Source organism: Bombina bombina, chromosome 2 (genome assembly GCF_027579735.1).
Source record: "Bombina bombina isolate aBomBom1 chromosome 2, aBomBom1.pri, whole genome shotgun sequence".
In the NCBI taxonomy this organism is placed as follows: domain Eukaryota; kingdom Metazoa; phylum Chordata; class Amphibia; order Anura; family Bombinatoridae; genus Bombina; species Bombina bombina.
The window spans coordinates 617,229,200-617,254,027 of record NC_069500.1 but is presented as its reverse complement, the minus strand read 5'-3'; the positions used below and the strand labels follow the sequence as shown (position 1 = coordinate 617,254,027).

The 24,828-nt window shown below is 37.1% G+C and overlaps 1 protein-coding gene across 1 annotated transcript in view; it reads right to left on the bottom strand.

Annotated features, from left to right (window-relative positions):
• SLC1A1 (solute carrier family 1 member 1) overlaps positions 1-24,828 on the bottom strand; it is a 266,144-nt gene that overhangs the window by 26,293 nt on the left and 215,023 nt on the right. The window contains exons 8-12 of the mRNA XM_053702546.1: positions 24,520-24,704; positions 23,122-23,229; positions 19,575-19,697; positions 8,522-8,716; positions 3,188-3,322 (exon numbers count right to left, since the gene is read on the bottom strand). Coding sequence (XP_053558521.1) covers positions 3,188-3,322; positions 8,522-8,716; positions 19,575-19,697; positions 23,122-23,229; positions 24,520-24,704 — 746 coding nt within the window. The remainder of the gene's footprint in view (positions 1-3,187; positions 3,323-8,521; positions 8,717-19,574; positions 19,698-23,121; positions 23,230-24,519; positions 24,705-24,828) is intronic.

Sequence of the window (24,828 nt, the reverse complement as noted above, 5' to 3'; positions counted from 1 at the left end):
TAGATTGTTATTGTCCAATACAGCCTGAACAAAACCATGTATACAAATATTTATTTACTCCACATGATTAATCATTATGTTAAAGGGACATTATACACTAGATTTTTCTTTGCATAAATGTTTTGTAGATAATCCATTTATATTGCCCATCTGGGTGTGTTTTTGTAAAAATGTATAGTTTTGCTTATTTTTAAATAACATTATGCTGATTTTTAGACCTTACTAAGCCCCAAAGTTTTAGTTGTATACTGATGAACTGTATACAGACTTCAGACTGCTTCTGTTTGTATAATGGGTCTTTTTATATGCAGGGGAGGGTGGAGTTTTTTTTTGGTGGGGGGCGCAAGTAACTGGTCTTGCCTAGGGCGCAAAATAGTCTAGCACCGGCCCTGCATATCCGTGTAATCACTCGCTAGTTTCTATATACAGCAGCGATCTTAGACAGAATGAAATAGCAAAGTCTTTCAACTTATACCTCTTATATTGAGGCGTGTGATCACAAAGGTTGTTTGAACTGGTTTAAATTATGTCCGTTATTTTTTTCTAGTTATTTTAAAAGAAAACAGCTTTTTTTCGGTAAAAATAGCAATCCCAACAACTGCACTTGTTTAGCCTGTACCTTTGTAGGTTGCCACTTTCACTTTAGTCCTTGTAGAGTGTTCTTTTCCTTCCTCAGCTGATTCTGGAACCGTCCGTGTCTCTCAGTGTCTTGACCGCTGTGCACCCCAGACTTTGCGCCTTCTCCGGAAAAGGCTGTGATTGAATCTCTGTTGGGGGAGTGACTTGTTTAGGCGATGAGTGACGGCTCTACAGCTGATCCTTTCTTTGAATCCGTAAGTTAGATTTGGAGATTTGCAACGCGTTTCCGCTGAAAAAACTTCAGCCTTTGTCAAGCATAATCTCCAAGATCACCTGTCGGTTTAAATAGACCTCTCTGTCCTCCAATTGGTTGCCATTGTCTTGTAGCAGATCAATTAGTGTCTTTTGTGTAACAATGTCCATTCTGCTGTCCAGATATTTATTATTTTATCTCACATATTATGATTTTATTATAGTCAGTGATTAGCATCTTTTACTTTCCATCTGATTCCCACCAATTAGACCTGACTAGCCATTTCATAATACGTTATTTTTAAATTTAACTTATATGTTAAACTTATATTTTACTCGCTCATTATTTTGGGCATTTGGAATTTAGAGTGGATCCATAAGGTTTATTAGAAAATATATAAAAAGAGATATAAAAATAATTTAATGCAATAGTTTAATATAAAATAAAATGATTTAATAAAAAGTAATTTAATATAATAAATACTTCAGGTAGGCTAATAATTCCATTTTTAATGTTCCCTACAATTTTTACTAGATTCTCCAACATAAGAAATTTGTTTTGAAAACTGTTTTTAAAAACTGCTATAACATAATAATAAAAAGATTTTATTTAAATTCTCATTTTTTGCTCTCTATTTTATGGGTATTAGCCGTGAAGGCGCTTTTAGATTTTTCAAACTACCCCCCTGTTTTTACCTAGTGTTGTGGACTTTGGAGGAAGATCCCATAAATCCAAAAGCATTAATACCCTCACTACTTGCACATTCTGTATAAATCTTTTTTTGCACATTCGAGTCTAGGGCTAGCAGAGTAGTCAAGCCTGGAACACATGGGAAACCCACAGCTCAGGTACAACGATGACAATGAACTATTCTCAGCCATTCATAGACAGATTCATTCTACAAGGTAATTTTATTGGCTGGACGCCATGTCAGGTTGATTAGCGGGCAGGTCCTGTTGGCTGCTCTCCGTCTGTCTGCTACTAGCTGAAGACTACTGCTAGTAGTTGGGGGATAGTGACAGCGGCAGGCTCTGTACTGCCACCACAGCAACCAGAGACTGGTATAGCAGCAACAGCACTGACCTGCACAATTTGGTGACAACAAATTTTGGGGACAGAAAGCTGCAGAAACTAGCACAACGTATAGCTAATATTAGTGTGTCAGAGAAAGTATCAGAGAGCAGCATCAAAGCCTGGTACAGAGTAAATAAAATAACCTTAGGGGGAGTAACAGACCCTGGGAGAAAAAACATCACCAGACCATCCGCGTCACACATGCTGAAGTACACATACCGCCGTCATAGACTCATAGTCGATTTCAAAAGTCTGCATTAGAGAAACATTTCTCACACATCTACGGTGGCGAGGTTCTTCACGCAGAATCTAGATGTGTGAGAAATCTTTCTCGTATTATGCAGACTTTGAAATCTTCCAAGCGGTCACCTTAAACTTACTCGTGGTCCACTGGTAGACCGCTATCTACCTCTTGCCCACCCCTGCTCTAGAAGATATGGTCTTGCATAACTAGGTATGATCTTCAGCAAAGTACACTAAGAGGCAAAGTAAATTTGATAATGGAAGTAAATTGGATTTTTTTAATTGCATGTACAGTCTGAAGCATTAAAATTGAATTTCGACTTTACTGTCCCACTAAGTATAATAGTCAAAGTTATGTTCCTGAGCTACCACTCAGATGAGGATATCACTGGTGAGCAAATGGTATGCTCCAATAACTGGTCCTGAAGCAGAAAGGGGTTGGTCCAGGAGTGCAACTTTTATTATGTGTTTAAAGCTTTTGAAGGAGATAAATGCTTAGTAAAAGAAGTGAATCTCTTTACAACAAAATAGAGAAATATACTTTTACACTAGACTGTCAATATAAGAGAGAAATATAGAGTACAGGAGGTGCAGGTGTGTTGTAAGAGAAAAAACTGATGACATTTGTTTATTAGAGGTAAAACTATAAACATATTTCTGGAAGCCGCAGGAGAAACTTCAGAAGGTCACATGACCCATATATAGCATACAGACCATTACTCTAGCAAAATAAATTGATTAGTATGTGAGATTCACAAAAAGAGCTTCTGCAATAAAACAATGTTATTGCTCAGGGTAAAGAATGATGTTCTAAGAGCTCTTGCATGTACAAGCTACAACTTTATATAACAATGTGTATATGAGTGAAGGGAATACATTTATAAAGTTAATATTAACATAACATTGATACATTGTAAGCTTGCATGTTGAGTTATTTTGTGGAAAGCTGATCTGCATGAGGAATGTGCATAGAAACAGATTGTTTTTTTACAGGACAGTGAAATATTATGTTAGGGATAGTCATACATGAATACTTACAGAAGCCAGTCGACTGCTATTATAAGGGTGACATCTTCTGCTGGAAGTCCCACAGCGCTGAGAACGATCACCATGGTAACCAAGCCGGCCTGAGGTACTCCGGCAGCTCCAACACTGGCTGCTGTTGCTGTAACACTGCAACCCCACAGACACAAACAGGGCACGTCAGAATACACAAGCAATGCCGTACACTCATGCTGGATTAAATTGTATTTTAATTATTTATATCTGCTATACACAATTTAATAACTAAATATAATAGATCAAAATAAAATGGTTAAACACAGATTTGCAAAACAACATTAGCATTTTTAATCTGCTGGAAACCAAATAGTTAAGGGGATATTCTATATTAATCAATAAAGGGGCAGAAAACTCCAAACAATTTATATCTTACATATGAACATTGTTTAAAGGGACACTGTACCCAAAAAAATTTAATTTCGTGATTCAGATTGAGCATGAAATTTTAAGCAAATTTCGAATTTACTCCTATTATCAAATTTTCTTCATTCTCTTGGTATCTTTATTAGAAATGCAAGAATGTAAGTTTAGATGCCAGGCCCATTTTTGGTGAACAACCTGGGTTGTCCTTGCTGATTGGTGGATAAATTCATCCACCAATAAAAAAGTGCTGTCCAGAGTAATGAAACAAAAAAAAAAGCTTAGATGCCTTCTTTTTCAAATAATGATAGCAAGAGAACAAAGGAAAATTGATAATAGGAGTAAATTAGAAAGTTGCTTAAAATTGCATGCTCTTTCTGAATTACAAATGAACAAATTTGGGTTCAGTGTCCCTTTAAGTATGGTAACATATTTTTCACAATCACAAAAAAGTTTTATCTGTTTATATTGATTTTGAGGTTGTGTGCATGCAACTGGGCCTGATAAGCAAAACTCCTACTGCTATATTGGTTGACTGTGACACCACACTTCAAGTTTTACAGAAAAACAAAAACCTGTACATTAAAAAAAAGCCTGCTTACCAGGAGATCTTTCATTTACCCTTCTCTTTTGTTCTTATGTTTCTTTATATTGTAAGAATTTTATGCTTGTTTTAAGTTACAAAGATTGTTTAATTTTCCTGTACAGAAATTATGAACAGGTTACATATATACAGTATATTTTATTGTAAAACACTATTTCTGCTGATGATGTTTTTCTAGGTCACTGTTATTTTATTCAAAAACATTAATAAAAATAGATATTAAGAAAAGTCCACTATAAGAGAAATAAAAATATGTTTATACCTCTTTAAAGGGACATTCTAGACCTAATATGTAATTTTAATTTGTTATTGTTAAATAACAGAGAAGCATCCTGCAACTGGTCCCACATCTATAAGCTTATAAGAAGTACATAAATCAATTAAATATTCATCATTTGTTAGGAGACGAAAATGGCTGCCAAGCTCCTCCCACCAATTGAGTGTTAAGTTTCTCCAATCACAATTGATTTCTGCATGTGCAATTTTAAATAGTTAACTGAAAAATATGAAACATGCACTGCTAAGCTGTCACACAAGAAAACATCTAACTAACTAGACAAGAAGAAAGCTGTAGGCAAAGCTTGGCAGCCATTTTTGACTGCTAACAAACAATGGTTATCTAAAAGTTTCATGAACTTCTTACAAGCTTATAGATGTAAGACCTGTAGCAACATGCTTGTCTGGTATGTAACAATAAGTAATAAAAGGTAAGTATTTGGTCTAGGATGTCCCTTTAAGGATAATATTAAATGTTTTTGTTAGGATAATATGAAATATTTGCATTAAAAGGGACAGTCTACACCTTAGTCATCTTAAAGTCTTACTTTAGTTTAAGCTGCAAATAGCCTCCTGTACCCTTTCTATATCATGCAGCAGTAACAGTAAAAAAGTTATTTTAAAATGACTGCTTCTGGTCACATAGATGCAGCCAAGATCGTGATGTCATCAGTGGGCGGAGCTTGGCATCCATTTCAAAGTGATCAGAAACAATAGTCATTTTACAATAACTTTTTTTTACTGTTACTGCTGCATGATATAGAAAGGTTACAGGATGATATTTGCAGCTTAGTCTAAAGTATGACTTTAAGATGACTAAGGTGTAGACTGTCCCTTTAATATATAATACATTTAAACCAGGAAATGTATTTAAATATGTGACATGTGATGCTGTGTAACATATATAAACAATGCTGATAAAGAACTAGTATTTCTTTTAATTATTGATGTAACTAAAGTTAACTAGGGCAATAAACACACTATATGATCAACAATAAATACTGTATAATCTTTACAAGATAAGAATATGCACAAGCATTGCTAGGCATTGGGATTTAACATAACTGGGTGAATGTGAGGTCACGCCAGTAACATAAACATTATCTAATTCTTGTTACCTTGTGAAGGCTTAGTTCAGTAGGTCACTTCATTATAAAATGCATAAAATCTATGAAATAATATAGGGACAGAACTAGTTTGTAAAGAACGCTATAATGCACACTGCCTAGTATCCTATATTTTACTGCTGTTATTTCTAGAGCCTACCTTGTTTAAAATGTGTTGTAAACAGCACAATTTGATGATTACAAATATAAATATTTTAAGTAGAACCAGGGTCAAATTTAGTAAGAATTATTTTTCCTTAAAGGGACTGTTAATGTAAAAAAGTGTATCCTATACTCTAACCCTGCTAGCCTTTGTGATTCCTTAAAGTATGTTTCTTTAATATTTGTGATGTGCCTCATTTATTGTGTTTTTAGTATTCAAAATCTGCTTCTTGAAAGCTTTCCCTGGCCGCCCCTATGCATAAGGTTTTGTGTTGTTTTTTTAGTTTTTGTGTAAGAATTTTATCATTGGACAACACAGCTTATGAGAAGTCGTTTCACACAATCCATATGTTTTCTGCTGAGCATGTTCCTGTAAAACAGTCTGCACCCAGATACTGTGACTATAGTATGGCTTCTTATTGGCTTTAATGTAGGCCCTGCTGCTGGTATCAGATAAAGAATACCTCCCAACATGTCAAAATTCTAAAGAGGGACACCCTTTTGAGACACACACACACACATATATATATATATATATATATATATATATATATATATATATATATATATATATAGGGCTCAGAATTTTTAAGTCCTAAGCTAATGGCCAGACCAAAGTGTTACTCACCACTTCTGGTACCAAAACACCCTTTACATAGTCTCCACCTCTCAATATAAAGAAACTGAATACACAGAAATGAACTGACTGACAATCATCTCCCATCTACTGAAATACATTTCATACCCCCTTTTTACAGGGTGTAAGAGAAATGCTAATTTACATGTGTGAGATTAACCTATTGTAATCCGAATCCATCCTGATCACTGCTGAATAATATTAACCCCTTAAGGACCAATGACGGAATTATTCCGTCATGAAACAATTGAACAAACTGAAGCTGTGTCCTTAAGGGGTTAAAGGGATATAAAGGTCCAAATTGAAATGTGCATAAATGAATTTGAATGTGAAACAGAAGCATTTTTGTAATATACTGTACTTCCATTAGTAAAAATGCTTTTAGTAAATGTTATTACTGTTTTTCTGGGGCATACGCACATATCCTGTGAGGGCCCGTGCACCAGTAATCAAGCTCAGAAGGTTGAAGATGGTGAGTTTTGCTTCTGGGAAGACGTCATTTGTGTCATACAAGCCACCACTGACCCTTTGAGAAGGTGTAGTGTTTGAATACTGGTGCACAGACCCTCACAGGATATGTGCATATGCTGCAGAAAAACAGTTATAACTTTTACTAGAAGCATTTTTGCGAACGAAAGTATATAACAAAAATATGTATATATATATATATATATAAAAATATATATACATATGTATACAGACATATATACACATATACACACATAACTACATATGTATACATATACAGACATTGTAGCCAAGTAGCTGAAAATATGTATTAATAAAGTGTTTAATGTATTTACTGTAAATATTTCACATTCCAATGTTCTTCACAAAGGAGAATATGTTTTAAGTATTTTTAAATAGATATTCTTATATATATATATATATATATATATATATAATCATCTATATATACTGTATATATATATATATATTTTTTTTTTCATCTATATATAAGTATAGATATATATATTTTATTAAAAAAATCATCACATATATGTAGAAATATGTATTTAAGAATAAACAGAACATATTCTGCTATGTGAAGAACATTCTAACATAATCTAGCCCTAAGTATTTTTTTCCAATCATTTTAATTTTTGATTTAAAAAGAACCGGTTTCAGGTTTGGAGAGATACATCTGAAATAAAGAACACTACAGGTTTCTATAAGAAGGAAGTGGCAGCAACTTATCTTCTAAAATGTGATTTTAACAGTTCTCACATTGTAAATCATGAAACTGCTACATTGCAATATTGTAGCTGTACAAATGTTGCACAAACGGCATTATTCTTATGGGACTGGGTTTTCAAAAGGAAACGCTCCTTCTTGGAAAGGTTTTCAAACATTATTGCACCTTCATGACTGGGAGTTCAATAATGTTGCCGCAAAACTGGAAAAGACACTGTTGTGAATGTGTTTTGACTTTGCTGTCACAAAGGTGCAATCCCATAACATATTATTATAATTATTCCAAATTCTCTTGCAATACTTGTCAAAAAGGCAATTGTGGGACTTTATCAAGTTTCTTTAGGTGTTGAATTTGATAAGTATAAAATGGTCTCAAAAACCTGTTGAAAAGTATCAGGAAAATGGTTTGTGATGGTTGAGAAATTTCAGCTCCATATTAACAATAGAACTGTAATGAGCAAGCTGAAAATGTGCTTGCGTCTCAGAGAAACAGCCAAAAACACGCTACTGTGATTGCCTCAAAATTTGCCCTTTTTAGGGGTAAAAACACACAGAAAACCAATTGGCAGATAGATTGTGATCAACCCCTATCTGTTAAACACACAGGTAAAGTCCTGTTAAAGAGCCACAGATATTGCAGCTCCAGGGCAGAACATAATTGTTGACTTGTGGCTATGTATGACAGCAGCTTCTAATTGGCCCCCTGGCCATGTTCTGCTATGCAGCTGCAATACTTGCAGCTCCTGAGTGGAAATTTACCTATGTGTTTAATGCATTTGCAGGAGTTTAACATGTAGTTATTTAGGGTCAGTAATGTAAATATACTGTAATTTTTTAATGAATGGTCTCTTTAAAAGGTGCATTTTTTCACTACATTTATAAACACACAAAAACAAATTGTATCATGCACATGCAGCATTATGATTGTGTATGGTCACCGGTTTATAAGATGTACTGGTAGAGGTACCTACCTTATGGTGACAATCTGCCCAACGTCCAATTGCATATCATTGAGCTGTGCAATAAAAACAGCTGCCACAGCTTCATACAGTGCAGTTCCATCCATGTTGATTGTGGCTCCCACTGGTAAAACGAATCTGGTAATCCTCTTGTCCACGCGATTTTTCTCTTCTGCGCAGCGGAAAGTTACGGGCAATGTTGCTGAACTGAGTCAAACAATATTATACTGATGATTAATTAAAATAAAATAAAAAACAGATTCCATAATGCTGTCGTTTATGTCAATCGGATATCTTATTCCAATTCAGGTAAAATTAATGCTGAGTATTAAAGGGACATGAAACCCAATTTTTTTCTTTTGTGATTTAGAAAGAGCATGTCATTTTAAACCACTTTCTAATTTACTTCTATTATCTAATTTGCTTTATTTTCTTGATATCACTTGCTGAAAAGCATATCTAGATATGCTCAGTAGCTGCTGATTGGTTGCTGCACATAGAGGTCTTGTGTGATTGGCTCACACATGTGCATTGCTATTTCTTCAACAAAGGATATCTAAAGAATTGAGCAAATTAGATAATAGAAGTAAATTGGAAAGTTGTTTCAAATTGCATGCCCTATCTGAAGCATGAAAGTTTAATTTTGACTAGACTGTCCCTTTAAGCCAAGAGTATGACTGAGGTTTAATTGGTTAAACGGACATAAAATACCTCTTGCTTTTGTGTAAAAAATGTACTTTGTCCCACAGTCCCTAGAGACGCCAAAAATAATTATCTGTATGTTTTTGTTTGCTTTTTCAAAATATTGCAAATTGCCTAATTCAGCTATTTAGATTTTTGGCCTTACTAGCAGGAAACATGGAGTAAGCACAACTTTTACACAAATGCATAAAAGTGTTTATTGACTTTCAATTCATCAAAGTGACAGCAATGACTTTTATATTCCCATCCAATCCATCTGAAGCTCTCTTTGGCATCGGTTTGGTTAAATGTAGGAAATATACCATGTAGTAAGATGAGTTATGTCAGTGTGTTACTGAGTAAGCTTTGAGCAGTATGAATTGGGCCTAACACAAGCAACAGTGATCAGTGTCAGAGGCTATTCTTTTTCAAATCTGGGGAAAAACAAACAGAGAGGAGAGCAGGTCCCAATTCAGAAATGGCTACCCCACACCACATGATTTTATTCCATATATGTTCAGTTTTATCACAATGGCAACAGCAATCCCCTGAAAGCTAAAGCATTGTCTTTTTATCACAAATTTGATGATTATATAATTCTACTTAATGTTCCTTAAAGTAATATGAGTGCTAGAGACCCTTTTAATAACCTAGAAAACTGTAAAAGTCACTTAGTATAACGTGATACTGATTATCATTACTCCACCAGTCACATGCTGAATGCATCATACCCTGCATTTCATTCCTTGGTATCCTTTGCTGTAGGAGTAGCAGTGCATTAATGGGAGCTAAACATATCTAGTTAGCCAATGACAAGAGACAAATGTGTGTATCCACCAATCAGCACCTTGTTTCCACTAGTGTAGGATATGCACATATTCTTTTTCAACAAAGGATACCAAGAGAATAAAGTAAATTTGAACATAGAAGTGAATTTAAATGGGTCTTAAATCGACATGCTCTAACTGAATCATGGGAGTTTAATTTAAACTTTCCTATCCCTTTAAGTGCCCCAATATATGATATCTCGCACAACAAACATGAACCATTTATAATAAGCAAAAAAACATAATTACAACATTGGCACTAAGGAAACACTTCGGGAGAACATGTTTTGTTAATGTTCATAATTGCAAAATATTAGCATGTCTGTTTCATTAGGCTAAATTTGTCCCTATGGATAGAATATGAGCTGTCTCAAAACATGGCTGACCTGAACAAGGGGTGTAGGAGTTCTGGGGCGCCCTAGAAGTGGTCAGTGGTTTTACTCTAAACCTCTTTCAAAATTATATTGCTTCTGTGACATTTTCTGTATTGCAGTTGTGTCTCACTTTTTCAAACCTGTGTTTTTAAAGTTTTCTTTTGAGTGTATGTTAGAGTGGATTGTTTTATATATGGAGTGTTTTGATTTAGCTTGTTTGTTTAGTAATACTTTGAAGTTGTTTTTGTGATGCTGGTATATTTGACATTGGAACTCATTCTAAGGGGCCTATTTATCAAAGTCTGGCCGCTAGCAGAGGGTGTCAATCAACCTGATCGTATAGGATCGGGCAGATTGATGTTCGCAGCCTCAGAGGCAGCAGACCAGTTAAGAAGCAGCGGTCTTAAGACCGCTGCTTCATAACTGCTGTTTCCTGCGAGCCTGAAGGCTCGCATGGAAACAGGGGCATCAGGGGCCATTCGGCCCGTGATAAATCAGCCCCTAAGTGTCATATTATCCCTAAATTGAATTATCTTTGTAGAGTATATACAAAAAACATAATTTATGCTTACCTGATAAATGTATTTCTCTTGTAGTGTATTCAGTCCACGGGTCATCATTACTTATGGAATATATTCCCTTCCCAACAGGAAGTTGCAAGAGGATCACCCAAGCAGAGTTGCTATATAGCTCCTCCCCTCACATGTCATATTCAGTCATTCGACCGAAACTAGACGAGAAAGGAGAAACTATAGGGTGCAGTGGTGACTGGAGTATTAATTAAAATTTAGAACTGCCTTAAAAAGACAGGGCGGGCCGTGGACTGAATACACTACAAGAGAAATAAATTTATCAGGTAAGCATAAATTATGTTTTCTCTTGTTAAGTGTATTCAGTCCACGGGTCATCATTACTTATGGGATACCAATACCAAAGCTAAAGTACACGGATGATGGGAGGGACAAGGCAGGAACTTAAACGGAAGGAACCACTGCCTGTAGAACCTTTCTCCCAAAAACAGCCTCCGAAGAAGCAAAAGTGTCAAATTTGTAAAATTTTGAAAAGGTGTGAAGCGAAGACCAAGTCGCCGCCTTGCAAATCTGTTCAACAGAGGCCACATTCTTAAAGGCCCAGGTGGAAGCCACAGCTCTAGTGGAATGAGCTGTAATTCTTTCAGGGGGCTGCTGTCCAGCAGTCTCATAGGCTAAACGTATTACGCTACGAAGCCAAAAGGAGAGAGAGGTTGCCGAAGCTTTTTGACCTCTCCTCTGTCCAGAGTAAACGACAAACAGGGAAGAAGTTTGACGAAAATCTTTAGTTGCCTGTAAATAGAATTTCAGGGCACGGACTACGTCCAGATTATGCAAAAGTCGTTCCTTCTTTGAAGAAGGATTAGGACATAATGAAGGAACAACAATCTCTTGATTGATATTCCTGTTAGAAACTACCTTAGGTAAAAACCCAGGTTTAGTACCTAGAACTACCTTGTCTGAATGGAAAATCAGGTAAGGAGAATCACAATGTAAGGCAGATAACTCCGAGACTCTTCGAGCCGAGGAAATAGCCATCAAAAACAGAACTTTCCAAGATAAAAGTTTAATATCAATGGAATGAAGGGGTTCAAACGGAACTCCTTGAAGAACTTTAAGAACCAAATTTAAGCTCCACGGGGGAGCAACAGTTTTAAACACAGGCTTAATCCTAGCCAAAGCCTGACAAAAAGCCTGGACGTCTGGAACTTCTGCCAGACGCTTGTGCAAAAGAATAGACAGAGCAGAGATCTGTCCCTTTAACGAACTAGCTGATAAGCCCTTTTCCAAACCCTCTTGGAGAAAGGACAATATCCTAGGAATCCTAACCTTACTCCATGAGTAACTCTTGGATTCGCACCAATACCGGTATTTACGCCATATCTTATGGTAGATTTTCCTGGTAACAGGCTTTCGTGCCTTTATTAAGGTATCAATAACTGACTCGGAGAAGCCACGCTTTGATAGGATCAAGCGTTCAATCTCCATGCAGTCAGTCTCAGAGAAATTAGATTTGGATGATTGAAAGGACCTTGCATTAGAAGGTCTTGCCTCAGAGGTAGAGTCCATGGTGGACAGGACGACATGTCCACTAGGTCTGCATACCAGGTCCTGCGTGGCCACGCAGGCGCTATCAGAATCACCGATGCTCTCTCCTGTTTGATCTTGGCAATCAGTCGAGGGAGCAGAGGAAACAGTGGAAACACATAAGCCAGGTTGAAGAACCAAGGAGCTGCTAGAGCATCTATCAGTGTCGCTCCCGGGTCCCTGGACCTGGATCCGTAACGAGGAAGCTTGGCGTTCTGGCGAGACGCCATGAGATCCAGTTCTGGTTTGCCCCAACGATGGACCAGTTGAGCAAACACCTCCGGATGGAGTTTCCACTCCCCCGGATGAAAAGTCTGACGACTTAGAAAATCCGCCTCCCAGTTCTCCACGCCTGGGATGTGGATCGCTGACAAGTGGCAAGAGTGAGACTCTGCCCAGCAAATTATCTTTGAGACTTCTAACATCGCTAGGGAACTCCTGGTTCCCCCTTGATGGTTGATGTAAGCCACAGTCGTGATGTTGTCCGACTGAAATCTGATGAACCTCAGTGTTGCTAACTGAGGCCAAGCTAGAAGAGCATTGAATATTGCTCTTAACTCCAGAATATTTATTGGGAGGAGTTTCTCCTCCTGAGTCCACGATCCCTGAGCCTTCAGGGAGTTCCAGACTGCGCCCCAGCCTAGAAGACTGGCATCTGTTGTTACAATCGTCCAATCTGGCCTGCGAAAGGTCATGTCCTTGGACAGATGGACCCGAGATAACCACCAGAGAAGAGAATCTCTGGTCTCTTGATCCAGATTTAGTAGGGGGGATAAATCTGAGTAATCCCCATTCCACTGGCCTAACATGCACAATTGCAGCGGTCTGAGATGCAGGCGCGCAAATGACACTATGTCCATTGCCGCTACCATTAAGCCGATTACTTCCATGCACTGAGCTACTGACGGGCGTGGAATGGAATGAAGGACACGGCAAGCATTTAGAAGTTTTGATAATCTGGTCTCCGTCAGGTAAATTTTCATTTCTACAGAATCTATCAGAGTCCCTAGGAAGGAGACTCTTGTGAGAGGTGACAGAGAACTCTTTTCCACGTTCACCTTCCACCCATGCGACCTCAGAAAAGCCAGAACTATCTCTGAATGAGATTTGGCAATTTGAAAGCTTGACGCCTGTATCAGGATGTCGTCTAGATATGGAGCTACCGCTATACCTCGTGGTCTTAGAACTGCCAGAAGTGAGCCCAGAACCTTTGTAAAGATTCTCGGGGCCGTGGCCAACCCGAAGGGGAGAGCTACAAATTGGTAATGCCTGTCTAGAAAGGCAAATCTTAGGAACCGATGATGATCTTTGTGAATCGGTATGTGAAGGTAGGCATCCTTTAAGTCCACTGTGGTCATGTACTGACCTTCTTGGATCATGGGTAGGATGGTCCGAATAGTTTCCATTTTGAATGATGGAACTCTTAGGAATTTGTTTAAGATCTTTAGGTCCAAAATTGGTCTGAAGGTACCTTCTTTCTTGGGAACCACAAACAGATTTGAATAGAATCCCTGTCCTTGTTCCGTCCGCGGAACTGGGTGGATCACCCCCATTACTAGGAGGTCTTGTACGCAGCGTAGAAATGCCTCTTTCTTTATCTGGTTTTCTGATAACCTCGAAAGATGAAATCTCCCTTGAGGAGGAGAAGCCTTGAAGTCCAGAAGATATCCCTGAGATATGATCTCCAATGCCCAGGGATCCTGGACATCTCTTGCCCACGCCTGGGCGAAGAGAGAAAGTCGGCCCCCACTAGATCCGTTTCCGGATAGGGGGCCAAACCTTCATGCTGTCTTAGAGGCAGTAGCAGGTTTTCTGGCCTGCTTGCCCTTGTTCCAGGACTGGTTAGTTTTCCAGGCCTGTCTGTAACGAGCAACGGTTCCTTCCTGTTTTGGGGCGGAGGAAGTTGACGTTGCTCCTGCCTTGAAATTTCGAAAAGTACGAAAATTAGACTGTTTGGCATTTGATTTGGCCTTGTCCTGAGGTAGAGTATGACCCTTACCTCCAGTAATGTCAGCGATAATCTCTTTCAAGCCAGGCCCGAATAAGGTCTGCCCCTTGAAAGGAATATTAAGCAATTTAGATTTAGAAGTCACATCAGCTGACCAGGATTTAAGCCATAACGCTCTGCACGCCTGGATGGCAAATCCGGAGTTCTTAGCCGTTAGTTTGGTTAAGTGTACAATGGCATCAGAAACAAATGCGTTAGCTAGCTTAAGTGCTTTAAGCTTGTCCATAATTTCATCCATTGGAGCTGAGTGAATGGCCTCTTCCAGAGACTCAAACCAGAATGCCGCAGCAGCAGTGACAGGCGCAATGCATGCAAGGGGCTGTAAGATAAAACCTTGTTGAACAAACATTTTCTTAAGGTAACCTTCCAATTTTTTATCCATTGGATCCGAAAAAGCACAACTTTCTTCCACCGGGATAGTGGTACGCTTAGCTAAAGTAGAAACTGCTCCCTCCACCTTAGGGACCGTCTGCCATAAGTCCCGTGTAGTGGCGTCTATTGGAAACATTTTTCTAAATATAGGAGGAGGGGAAAAAGGCACACCAGGTCTATCCCACTCCTTGCTAATAATTTCTGTAAGCCTTTTAGGTATAGGAAAAACATCAGTACACACCGGTACTGCATAGTATCTGTCCAGCCTACATAACTTCTCTGGAATAGCAACTGTGTTACAGTCATTCAGAGCCGCTAAAACCTCCCCTAGCAATACACGGAGGTTCTCAAGCTTAAATTTAAAATTAGAAATTTCTGAATCCGGTTTCCCTGGATCAGATCCGTCACCTACAGAGTGAAGCTCTCCGTCCTCATGTTCTGCAAACTGTGACGCAGTATCGGACATGGCTCTTGTAGCACCAGCGCGCTCTATTCTTACCCCAGAGCAATCGCGCTTGCCTCTTAATTCTGGCAATTTAGATAATACTTCTGTCAGGGTATTATTCATAATACTCGCAACCAGGGAAGCGCTCAGACACAGCAGCGTGTCAAATCCGATCACGTAACGCTCTTCACGTAGTATACACACCCACTTTCTTGCTAGGCGTCCTGATGACGTGTGTATATTCACTCATCTGCTCCGGTGCAAAGGAAAAAGGAGCGCTCCATCCACGCCCACCAAAGTAACACAGTGACAGCAAAAGTCCAGCGCACCCGGCAGCAATGAGACTCAACAATTTGATATGCCTTGATATATACCTTTTATTCTATTACATGTAGATCACAGGGCTAGACAAAGCCAAATATGCCTGATGGCCAAACAGTCCAACACGCTAAAAGAAAGACAGCATATGACAGGCAGCAGTTAGGGAAAAGAGATAATGGTCAGACGCGTTTCCTTATGTTGTTACATAGCAATCCTCAGTGACCATGCCTGTTACCCACAATTCATTGCCTTTTATACACACCTGTGGTGAAATCTTTAGCACTTTGAAAAACCTAATTAGTGAATAGCCAATGAAAAAGGGGGTAATGGAAATGTGAGAACAGGAGATCACTGTGGTAACAGTGCAACAAACATTTACAAGTGTATTGTCCAAAATGTCTAATAACTAATTAAATATACAGCAAAACAAAGCACTACTCCTATCTGCAAAATAGGTCTAATTAATTTAAAAGTGTAATAACTTATACAGGCGTATAAGCATCTAATTTTGCAAAAAATATATATATTTATTAAATAGAGCAGTGCCCCATTAATTAGTGGGATAATGAAAAAATACTAAAGTGTATAAATTAATGCAAAAAGCTGGATTTAGTGAAAAGAGGATATTATAAAAATAATAAAAGTGAATAGAAATTAAAAATCAATAGGTACTAAGAACTCATTGATTGGGATGTAAGACTATTTGTAGATCAATGAGTTCTTAGTACCTATTGATTTTTAATTTCTATTCACTTTTATTATTTTTATAATATCCTCTTTTCACTAAATCCAGCTTTTTGCATTAATTTATACACTTTAGTATTTTTTCATTATCCCACTAATTAATGGGGCACTGCTCTATTTAATAAATATATATATTTTTTGCAAAATTAGATGCTTATACGCCTGTATAAGTTATTACACTTTTAAATTAATTAGACCTATTTTGCAGATAGGAGTAGTGCTTTGTTTTGCTGTATATTTAATTAGTTATTAGACATTTTGGACAATACACTTGTAAATGTTTGTTGCACTGTTACCACAGTGATCTCCTGTTCTCACATTTCCATTTCCCCCTTTTTCATTGGCTATTCACTAATTAGGTTTTTCAAAGTGCTAAAGATTTCACCACAGGTGTGTATAAAAGGCAATGAATTGTGGGTAACAGGCATGGTCACTGAGGATTGCTATGTAACAACATAAGGAAACGCGTCTGACCATTATCTCTTTTCCCTAACTGCTGCCTGTCATATGCTGTCTTTCTTTTAGCGTGTTGGACTGTTTGGCCATCAGGCATATTTGGCTTTGTCTAGCCCTGTGATCTACATGTAATAGAATAAAAGGTATATATCAAGGCATATCAAATTGTTGAGTCTCATTGCTGCCGGGTGCGCTGGACTTTTGCTGTCACTGTATTATTCATAATAGTAGCCATGTCTTGTAAAGGGATTTGTATGGACGCCCCTGATGCGTTAGGCGCCACAATATCACGCGCCTCCTGAGCGGGAGGCGAAGGTACTGACACGTGAGGAGAGTTAGTCGGCATAACTTCCCCCTCGTTGTCTGGTGATAATTCCTTTATAGATAAAGACTGACCTTTATTATTTAAAGTGAAATCAATACATTTAGTACACATGTTTCTGTGGGGCTCCACACTGGCCTTTAAACATAGTGAACAGAGAGACTCATCTGTGTCAGACATGTTTAAACAGACTAGCAATAAAACTAGCAGACTTGGAAAACACTGTAAATAATTTTACAAGCAATAAAGAAAAACGCTACTGTGCCTTTAAGAAGCACCAAAAACTGTCACCGTTTAAAATAACAATGAACCAAATCAGTTACAGCAACAAAATGTTCACAGTAAATGTATTAAGTTAGCAGAGCATTGCACCCACTTGCAAATTGATGAATAACCCCTTAATACCCAAAACGTTTTTCTATAAGCAGTACAGAAAAAAACTTTTTTTAATACAGTCCAAACACCACTGTCACAGGTCTGCTGTGACTGATTACCTCCCTCAAAATGACTTTTGAAGTCCCTTAAGCTCTCTGGAGACGACCTGGTTCATGCAGGAAGAAGCAGGAAGATTAAGCCTAAATTTTTACTGCGTAAAAAAAGCACTAAAATAGGCCCCTCCTACTCAAAATTACAACATAGGGAGTTTCAGTTAACTGTTTCTATGCAGAAAAAAACAGGTCAGCCATGTGGAAAAATTTTTGCCCCAATAAGTTTTTATCACCAAAGTACCTCACAAAAGATCAAACATGCCAGTAAAATCGTTTTAAACCTCCTTTTGTTAAGAAGTATAAATTTCTATTGATAAGCCTGATACCAGTCCTCCTACTGCATTTAAGGCTTATAACATCACTTCAGTATTAATAGCATTTTCTCAGTCAAGTTCCATTCCTCAGAAAATTACTTTACTGTATATATTTAAATCAGCCTGTTAACAGTCGCTTTCACTGTAATAAAGGCTTTACTTACATTACATTGGTATCAGCAGTATTTTCTTAGTCAATTCCATTCCTTAGAAAAATAATTTACTGCACATACCTCATTTGCAGGATTCCCCGCACGCTATTCCCTTTCTGAAAGTTACCCCATTCCTCAGAATGTGCGAGAACAGCCAGTGGATCTTAGTTACTTCTGCTAAGATCATAGAAAACGCAGGCAGATTCTTCTTCCAAACACTGCCTGAGAAATAAACAGCACACTCCGGTGCCATTTAAAATAACAAACTTTTGATTGAAGAAATAAACTAAGTATAAAAACACCACAGACTTCTCACAACCTCCTAACTAGTTGAGTTGCAAGAGAATGACTAAATATGACATGTGAGGGGAGGAGCTATATAGCAACTCTGCTTGGGTGATCCTCTTGCAACTTCCTGTTGGGAAGGGAATATATTCCATAAGTAATGATGACCCGTGGACTGAATACACTTAACAAGAGAAATATATAATTAACAACATTATCCTGAGCCTCAGGCAGTAAAGCATCAACCATGTGGTAAACCAATAACCTCCAAAAGCCCCAAGAGAACCAGCAGCATCAGGAATGCTAAAACAGGCTTCTTCTATTACAAATATTGTGTTGGCCTTTCCAAGAAGGCTGTGCATATATGCCACATTAATGTGCATTGGTAGTGCCATCACTTTATTTCACAGAGGGCTTCATAGACAACATTTGTTATATGTTACTAAGAGCCAATTGAAGTAAATAAATCACTGGCTTATGTGTTAGTAGCATAAAAATGGTTAAATGACCACTATGTGTGATACTGGCAGCTACTGGAGTAAAATCACTAATCTGTATGTGTTACTGACACAAGTTAAATAATAGTTATCAGTGTATTTCTATGAGCCATCCGAATAAAATCCATGATCTGTGTTTGTTACTGGCTCTAAAGTGTCAAATGACTACTCTTTCAGTTTTACTGTCTACCAAGGGGTTTAAATCTCTGTTCTTTGGAAGTTGCTGGCAATAAAACAATTAAGTAGTTGCTCTTTTCTTTTGCACACAGGGGTTACATCATTGTTTTTCTCTGTTACAGTGAGCTAAGGAGGGTACATTTATTGATCTGAGTGTGTTACTTGGTGTCAAAAACCTAAATCACAGCTCTATGTATGTTACTGGCAAAAAAGATGTTATGTTGTTTATCTGTGTGTGTTACTGACAGTCATATCACTGAGTTATGGAAAACATATCTAGTGGGATAGAATCTAGGGTGGGATTGCGCTTAGCATATGCTGAGGATTTGGGGAATGGGCATGGAAAAGATGTAAAGGCAACACCCTTGAATAAAAGCAAATATATTTTTGGTGTTGAATGAAATACATGCTGTGACTCCCCACTTCCATCTTGTTTTATGTAGCATTATTTAATAAACAAAAGTAAAATGAGCCTTATAGTTTACCTTGATGATATCATAAGCGCAGTAAGTAAAGCTTGAGCCATGCCCATGGCAAACGTAAAAGGATTTTTCCTCACGATTAAAAGGTAAATTAATGGCAAAATAATAATAGAATGTATTGCCAGGCTGAAAAAGAACATAACATCAATTCATAACTTGTTATTCTGAGAGAATATGCTTACATATATAAACATAGAAATAGTTCTGTCAAGTAAATACAGCTAAACAGCAATAAATGAATATGAATCAGTTATGTACCATTTGATAGAAAATCAAATAAAATGATAGTAAAAAAATGAAAAAGGCCTTTAATAATAGAGAGAAAGACAAATGAGGGACAGGAGAAAAAGTAAGAGAAATCAATTGTTCAAAGATCTCAGGGAAACAGGGATATTGAATATAGATTAATAATTATTTATATGTAGATAAAAAGTAGATGAAATGGAGAAGCCACTAAAAGGGAGGTTTAGCGTTTATCTAAATAGTCCCAGGGCCACATACAAACTAAACCAATCTCTTACTATATCTGATCATGTGCAGAACATCTATCAATAACAAAACTATGTGAACAGGGAAGGGGGGGGGGGGTTGGCAGAGTTATGTAATCGCAGGTAATTTCTAGTATAATTATGCCTCTAATGATAGGTTAATGACTTTGAGAATACCAATAGAATTACAGGGAGTGCAGAATTATTAGGCAAGTTGTATTTTTGAGGATTAATTTTATTATTGAACAACAACCATGTTCTCAATGAACCCAAAAAACTCATTAATATCAAAGCTGAATAGTTTTGGAAGTAGTTTTTAGTTTGTTTTTAGTTGTAGCTATTTTAGGGGGATATCTGTGTGTGCAGGTGACTATTACTGTGCATAATTATTAGGCAACCTAACAAAAAACAAATATATACCCATTTCAATTATTTATTTTTACCAGTGAAACCAATATAACATCTCAACATTCACAAATATACATTTCTGACATTCAAAAACAAAACAAAAACAAATCAGTGACCAATATAGCCACCTTTATTTGCAAGGACACTCAAAAGCCTGCCATCCATGGATTCTGTCAGTGTTTTGATCTGTTCACCATCAACATTGCGTGCAGCAGCAACCACAGCCTCCCAGACACTGTTCAGAGAGGTGTACTGTTTTCCCTCCTTGTAAATCTCACATTTGATGATGGACCACAGGTTCTCAATGGGGTTCAGATCAGGTGAACAAGGAGGCCATGTCATTAGATTTTCTTCTTTTATACCCTTTCTTGCCAGCCACGCTGTGGAGTGTTGGAGCATTGTCCTGCATGAAAATCATGTTTTTCTTGAAGGATGCAGACTTCTTCCAGTACCACTGCTTGAAGAAGGTGTCTTCCAGAAACTGGCAGTAGTACTGGGAGTTGAGCTTGACTCCATCCTCAACCCGAAAAGGCCCCACAAGCTCATCTTTGATGATACCAGCCCAAACCAGTACTCCACCTTCACCTTGCTGGCGTCTGAGTCGGACTGGAGCTCTCTGCCCTTTACCAATCCAGCCACGGGCCCATCCATCTGGCCCATCAAGACTCACTCTCATTTCATCAGTCCATAAAACCTTAGAAAAATCAGTCTTGAGATATTTTTTGGCCCAGTCTTGACGTTTCAGCTTGTGTGTCTTGTTCAGTGGTGGTCGTCTTTCAGCCTTTCGTACCTTGGCCATGTCTCTGAGTATTGCACACCTTGTGCTTTTGGGCACTCCAGTGATGTTGCAGCTCTGAAATATGGCCAAACTGGTGGCAAGTGGCATCTTGGCAGCTGCACGCTTGACTTTTCTCAGTTCATGGGCAGTTATTTTGCGCCTTGGTTTTTCCACACGCTTCTTGCGACCCTGTTGACTATTTTGAATGAAACGCTTGATTGTTCGATGATCACGCTTCAGAAGCTTTGCAATTTTAAGAGTGCTGCATCCCTCTGCAAGATATCTCACTATTTTTGACTTTTCTGAGCCTGTCAAGTCCTTTTTTTGACCCATTTTGCCAAAGGAAAGGAAGTTGCCTAATAATTATGCACACTTGATATAGGGTGTTGATGTCATTAGACCACACCCCTTCTCATTACAGAGATGCACATCACCTAATATGCTTAATTGGTAGTAGGCTTTTGAGCCTATACAGCTTGGAGTAAGACAACATGCATAAAGAGGATGATGTGGTCAAAATACTCATTTGCCTAATAATTCTGCACTCCCTGTATTACCTGTCGTAGAGACTAAACAGTAGAATATCACAACTAGCTAAACTAATTGCAGAAAGGGTTATACAATTAAGTGTAGAAGGATTAGCTCCACGATATATATCATGTAAACTCTGCATTAGGAGTCACTTTCATTCATACATAGTTATCTTTATTAGAAAAAATCTCAATCACAACTAGATTCAATCATACAATAGCTTAGGCTAAATTTAAAAACACTTGAACCAGGTTGGTTTAAATTATAGTGACTATCAGCCAACAGTAAAAATAAAGGTAAGTAAGCTAAGCCCTTACAATCCGAGGGCTAGATTTAAGTTTATAATTATACTTATTTTTAGCTGTAAGGCTGAAGTAAGTAATGCTGGTATATCGGTAAGCTAATGTTTGACCATGGTAAGCGATTAAAACAAACAACAACGAGAGACAGAGCTACTCCTGTCGGACCCCAGTTTTAATCGCTTACCATGGTCAAACATTAGCTTACCGATATACTAGCATTACTTCAGCCTTACAGCTAAAAAATAAGTATAATTATAAACTTAAATCTAACCCTCGGATTGTAAGGGCTTAGTTTACTTACCTTTATTTTTACTGTTGGCTGATAGTTACTATTTATAGGCATTTCTGCGGTGGATGTATAATTTAAACCAACCTGGTTTAAGTGTTTTTAAATTTAGCCTAAGCTATTGCATGATTGAATCTAGTTGTGATTGAGATTTTTTCCAATAAAGATAACTATGTATGAATGAAAGTGATTCCTAATGCAGAGTTTACATGATATATATATTGTGGAGCTAATCCTTCTACACTTAATTGTATAAACCTTTCTACAATTAGCTTAGCTAGTTGTAATAACAAAACTATACTTTGCTATAATTATGTCAACATGAAAATATTAACATCCTAAAATAGTGACTTGATATGTCTTAGTTGTAGAACACTTCCATTCAGTAGCTATTTGTAGGTTTTCAACATTGTAAATTAACTGCTGACTGACTGCTGACAAGCCTGACATGCTAGAAGTAGTATTTTTGTGTTCTATGTGTGATAATATGTGTCACCAAGACCGATCACTATTTTATTACTTAACATATACGGGTTTTTTTCTGTATAGCATGTGCAAACTATTTTTTATATAATGGTAACAAATTACCATCACAACATCAACATGTGGAAAAAAAAATCATTACGAGCTACTAAATTAGCGGCACTACATAAGTAACTTTGTTTAAAGTCAGTTTCCATGATGACATTTTGACAAACAGCAAGTTTTTATAAACTAATGTAATTACACTTAAATGTCTCTATAGTAAAAAACATACCCACTGAGCACTGTTGCCATGTAAAGGCCAAGCTTGCGAAATATTTCCCAGTCATTAACTTCAATGATCTTCCCAGCAATCAAAAATAAAATACCAAGTGGCATATACCTAAAATGTGCAAAGGAAAACACATTATACTTTGCAGCAAAATTAATAAAAAATACATACACTAAACTGTACTGCCACGTCAGCCACTAATTGTAAGTATATATACTGTATATATATTTTTTTAAATGTATTTATATTCCAAGGTAACATACAGGTCCAGAAAATGAAAAGCAAACCAAATAGAACATTTTGTTTTCATGTACATTAATTATAAATACAAAATAAATAAAAAATAGACCAAATTCCACAGTCTTTACAAGAAGTAAATTGCGTGATATTGATTAGCAATATTAACATAATTATCATATTGTAAGTATAATTAAAGGTAGAATCCCACAGTTGACTATTATTTTAAATATTTGCATATAAGGTTGCAGGTCCTTTAAAACATAAATTATAAGTGATTGCTATAACAAGATTTTAGATTAAATTGCTTTAAATGCAAACGGCAATGTTTTTAAGCAACCAGAAGAATATGTGGGCTAAGTTTAGACAGTTAGCCCAACCACTGATAATTCTGATTAATTCTAAACTAGTTAACCAATCAGGATTATTCCATTTTTAATTAAAACATTCATAAATTAAAGGGATACTAAACCCATTTTTTTCTTTCATGATTCAGATAGAGCATGCAATTTTAAGCAACTTTCTAATTTACTCCTATTATGAAACTTTCTTTGTTCTCTTGATATCTTTAGTTGAAAGGCATGCATGTAAGCTTATAAGCCGGCCCATTTTTGTTTCAGAACCTGGGTAGCGCTTGCTGATTGGTGGGTAAAATGTAGCCACCAATCAGCAGGCGCTACCGAGGTGCTGAACCAAAAATGGGCCAGCTCATAAGCTTACATTCCTGCTTTTCAAATAAAGATACCAAGAGAACACAGACAAACTGATAATAGGAGTAAATTAGAAAGTTAAAATTACATGCTCTATCTGAATCATGAAAGAAAAAAATTGGGTTTACTATCCTTTTACGCAAAAACACTTTCAAGAAACAGAGCACAAGGATCAATCATAGACTGAGGAAGTAATGGTCCTCAAGGATGGTAAGATTATTGGCTTTTGCGTTTTTTTTCTCCTCTAGATTTAGTGTGTGTGTAAGGTTAGAGTTTATGGACATTAATGCAATTGATAGTTTTATAAATGCCTGTAATTCATGTATATATATATTATATATTTATATTTATTTATTGTGTGTTTTAGGTTACATTGTCTTATTCTCTTTTTGCTTAGAGAGCACCATCTTTTTGTTCCCTATCTAGTTATTGCATGTACCGCGTTTCTGCTTACCACATGATAATCTGAACTATCTGCATTGTTGCATCATTCAGCGCATTAAAAAAATCAACAAGCACTTGTCCCTTCTCTCCCATTTTCCCGATAACAATTCCAAAGACAAGACAAAAAACGATGAGGCCTAAAACATTCACACCATCAGTGTACAGGCCAACTATTTTGAATTCTTTTGTTTTGTTCTGTAGAGAAAAAAAAAAAAAATGAAATGAGTTACTTTTGAAACCAAACAATATTTTGTAAATAATCATTTAAATGTAACCGCACTTCTTGTCAAAAACTAAGTCTTTGAACATACACTATAAA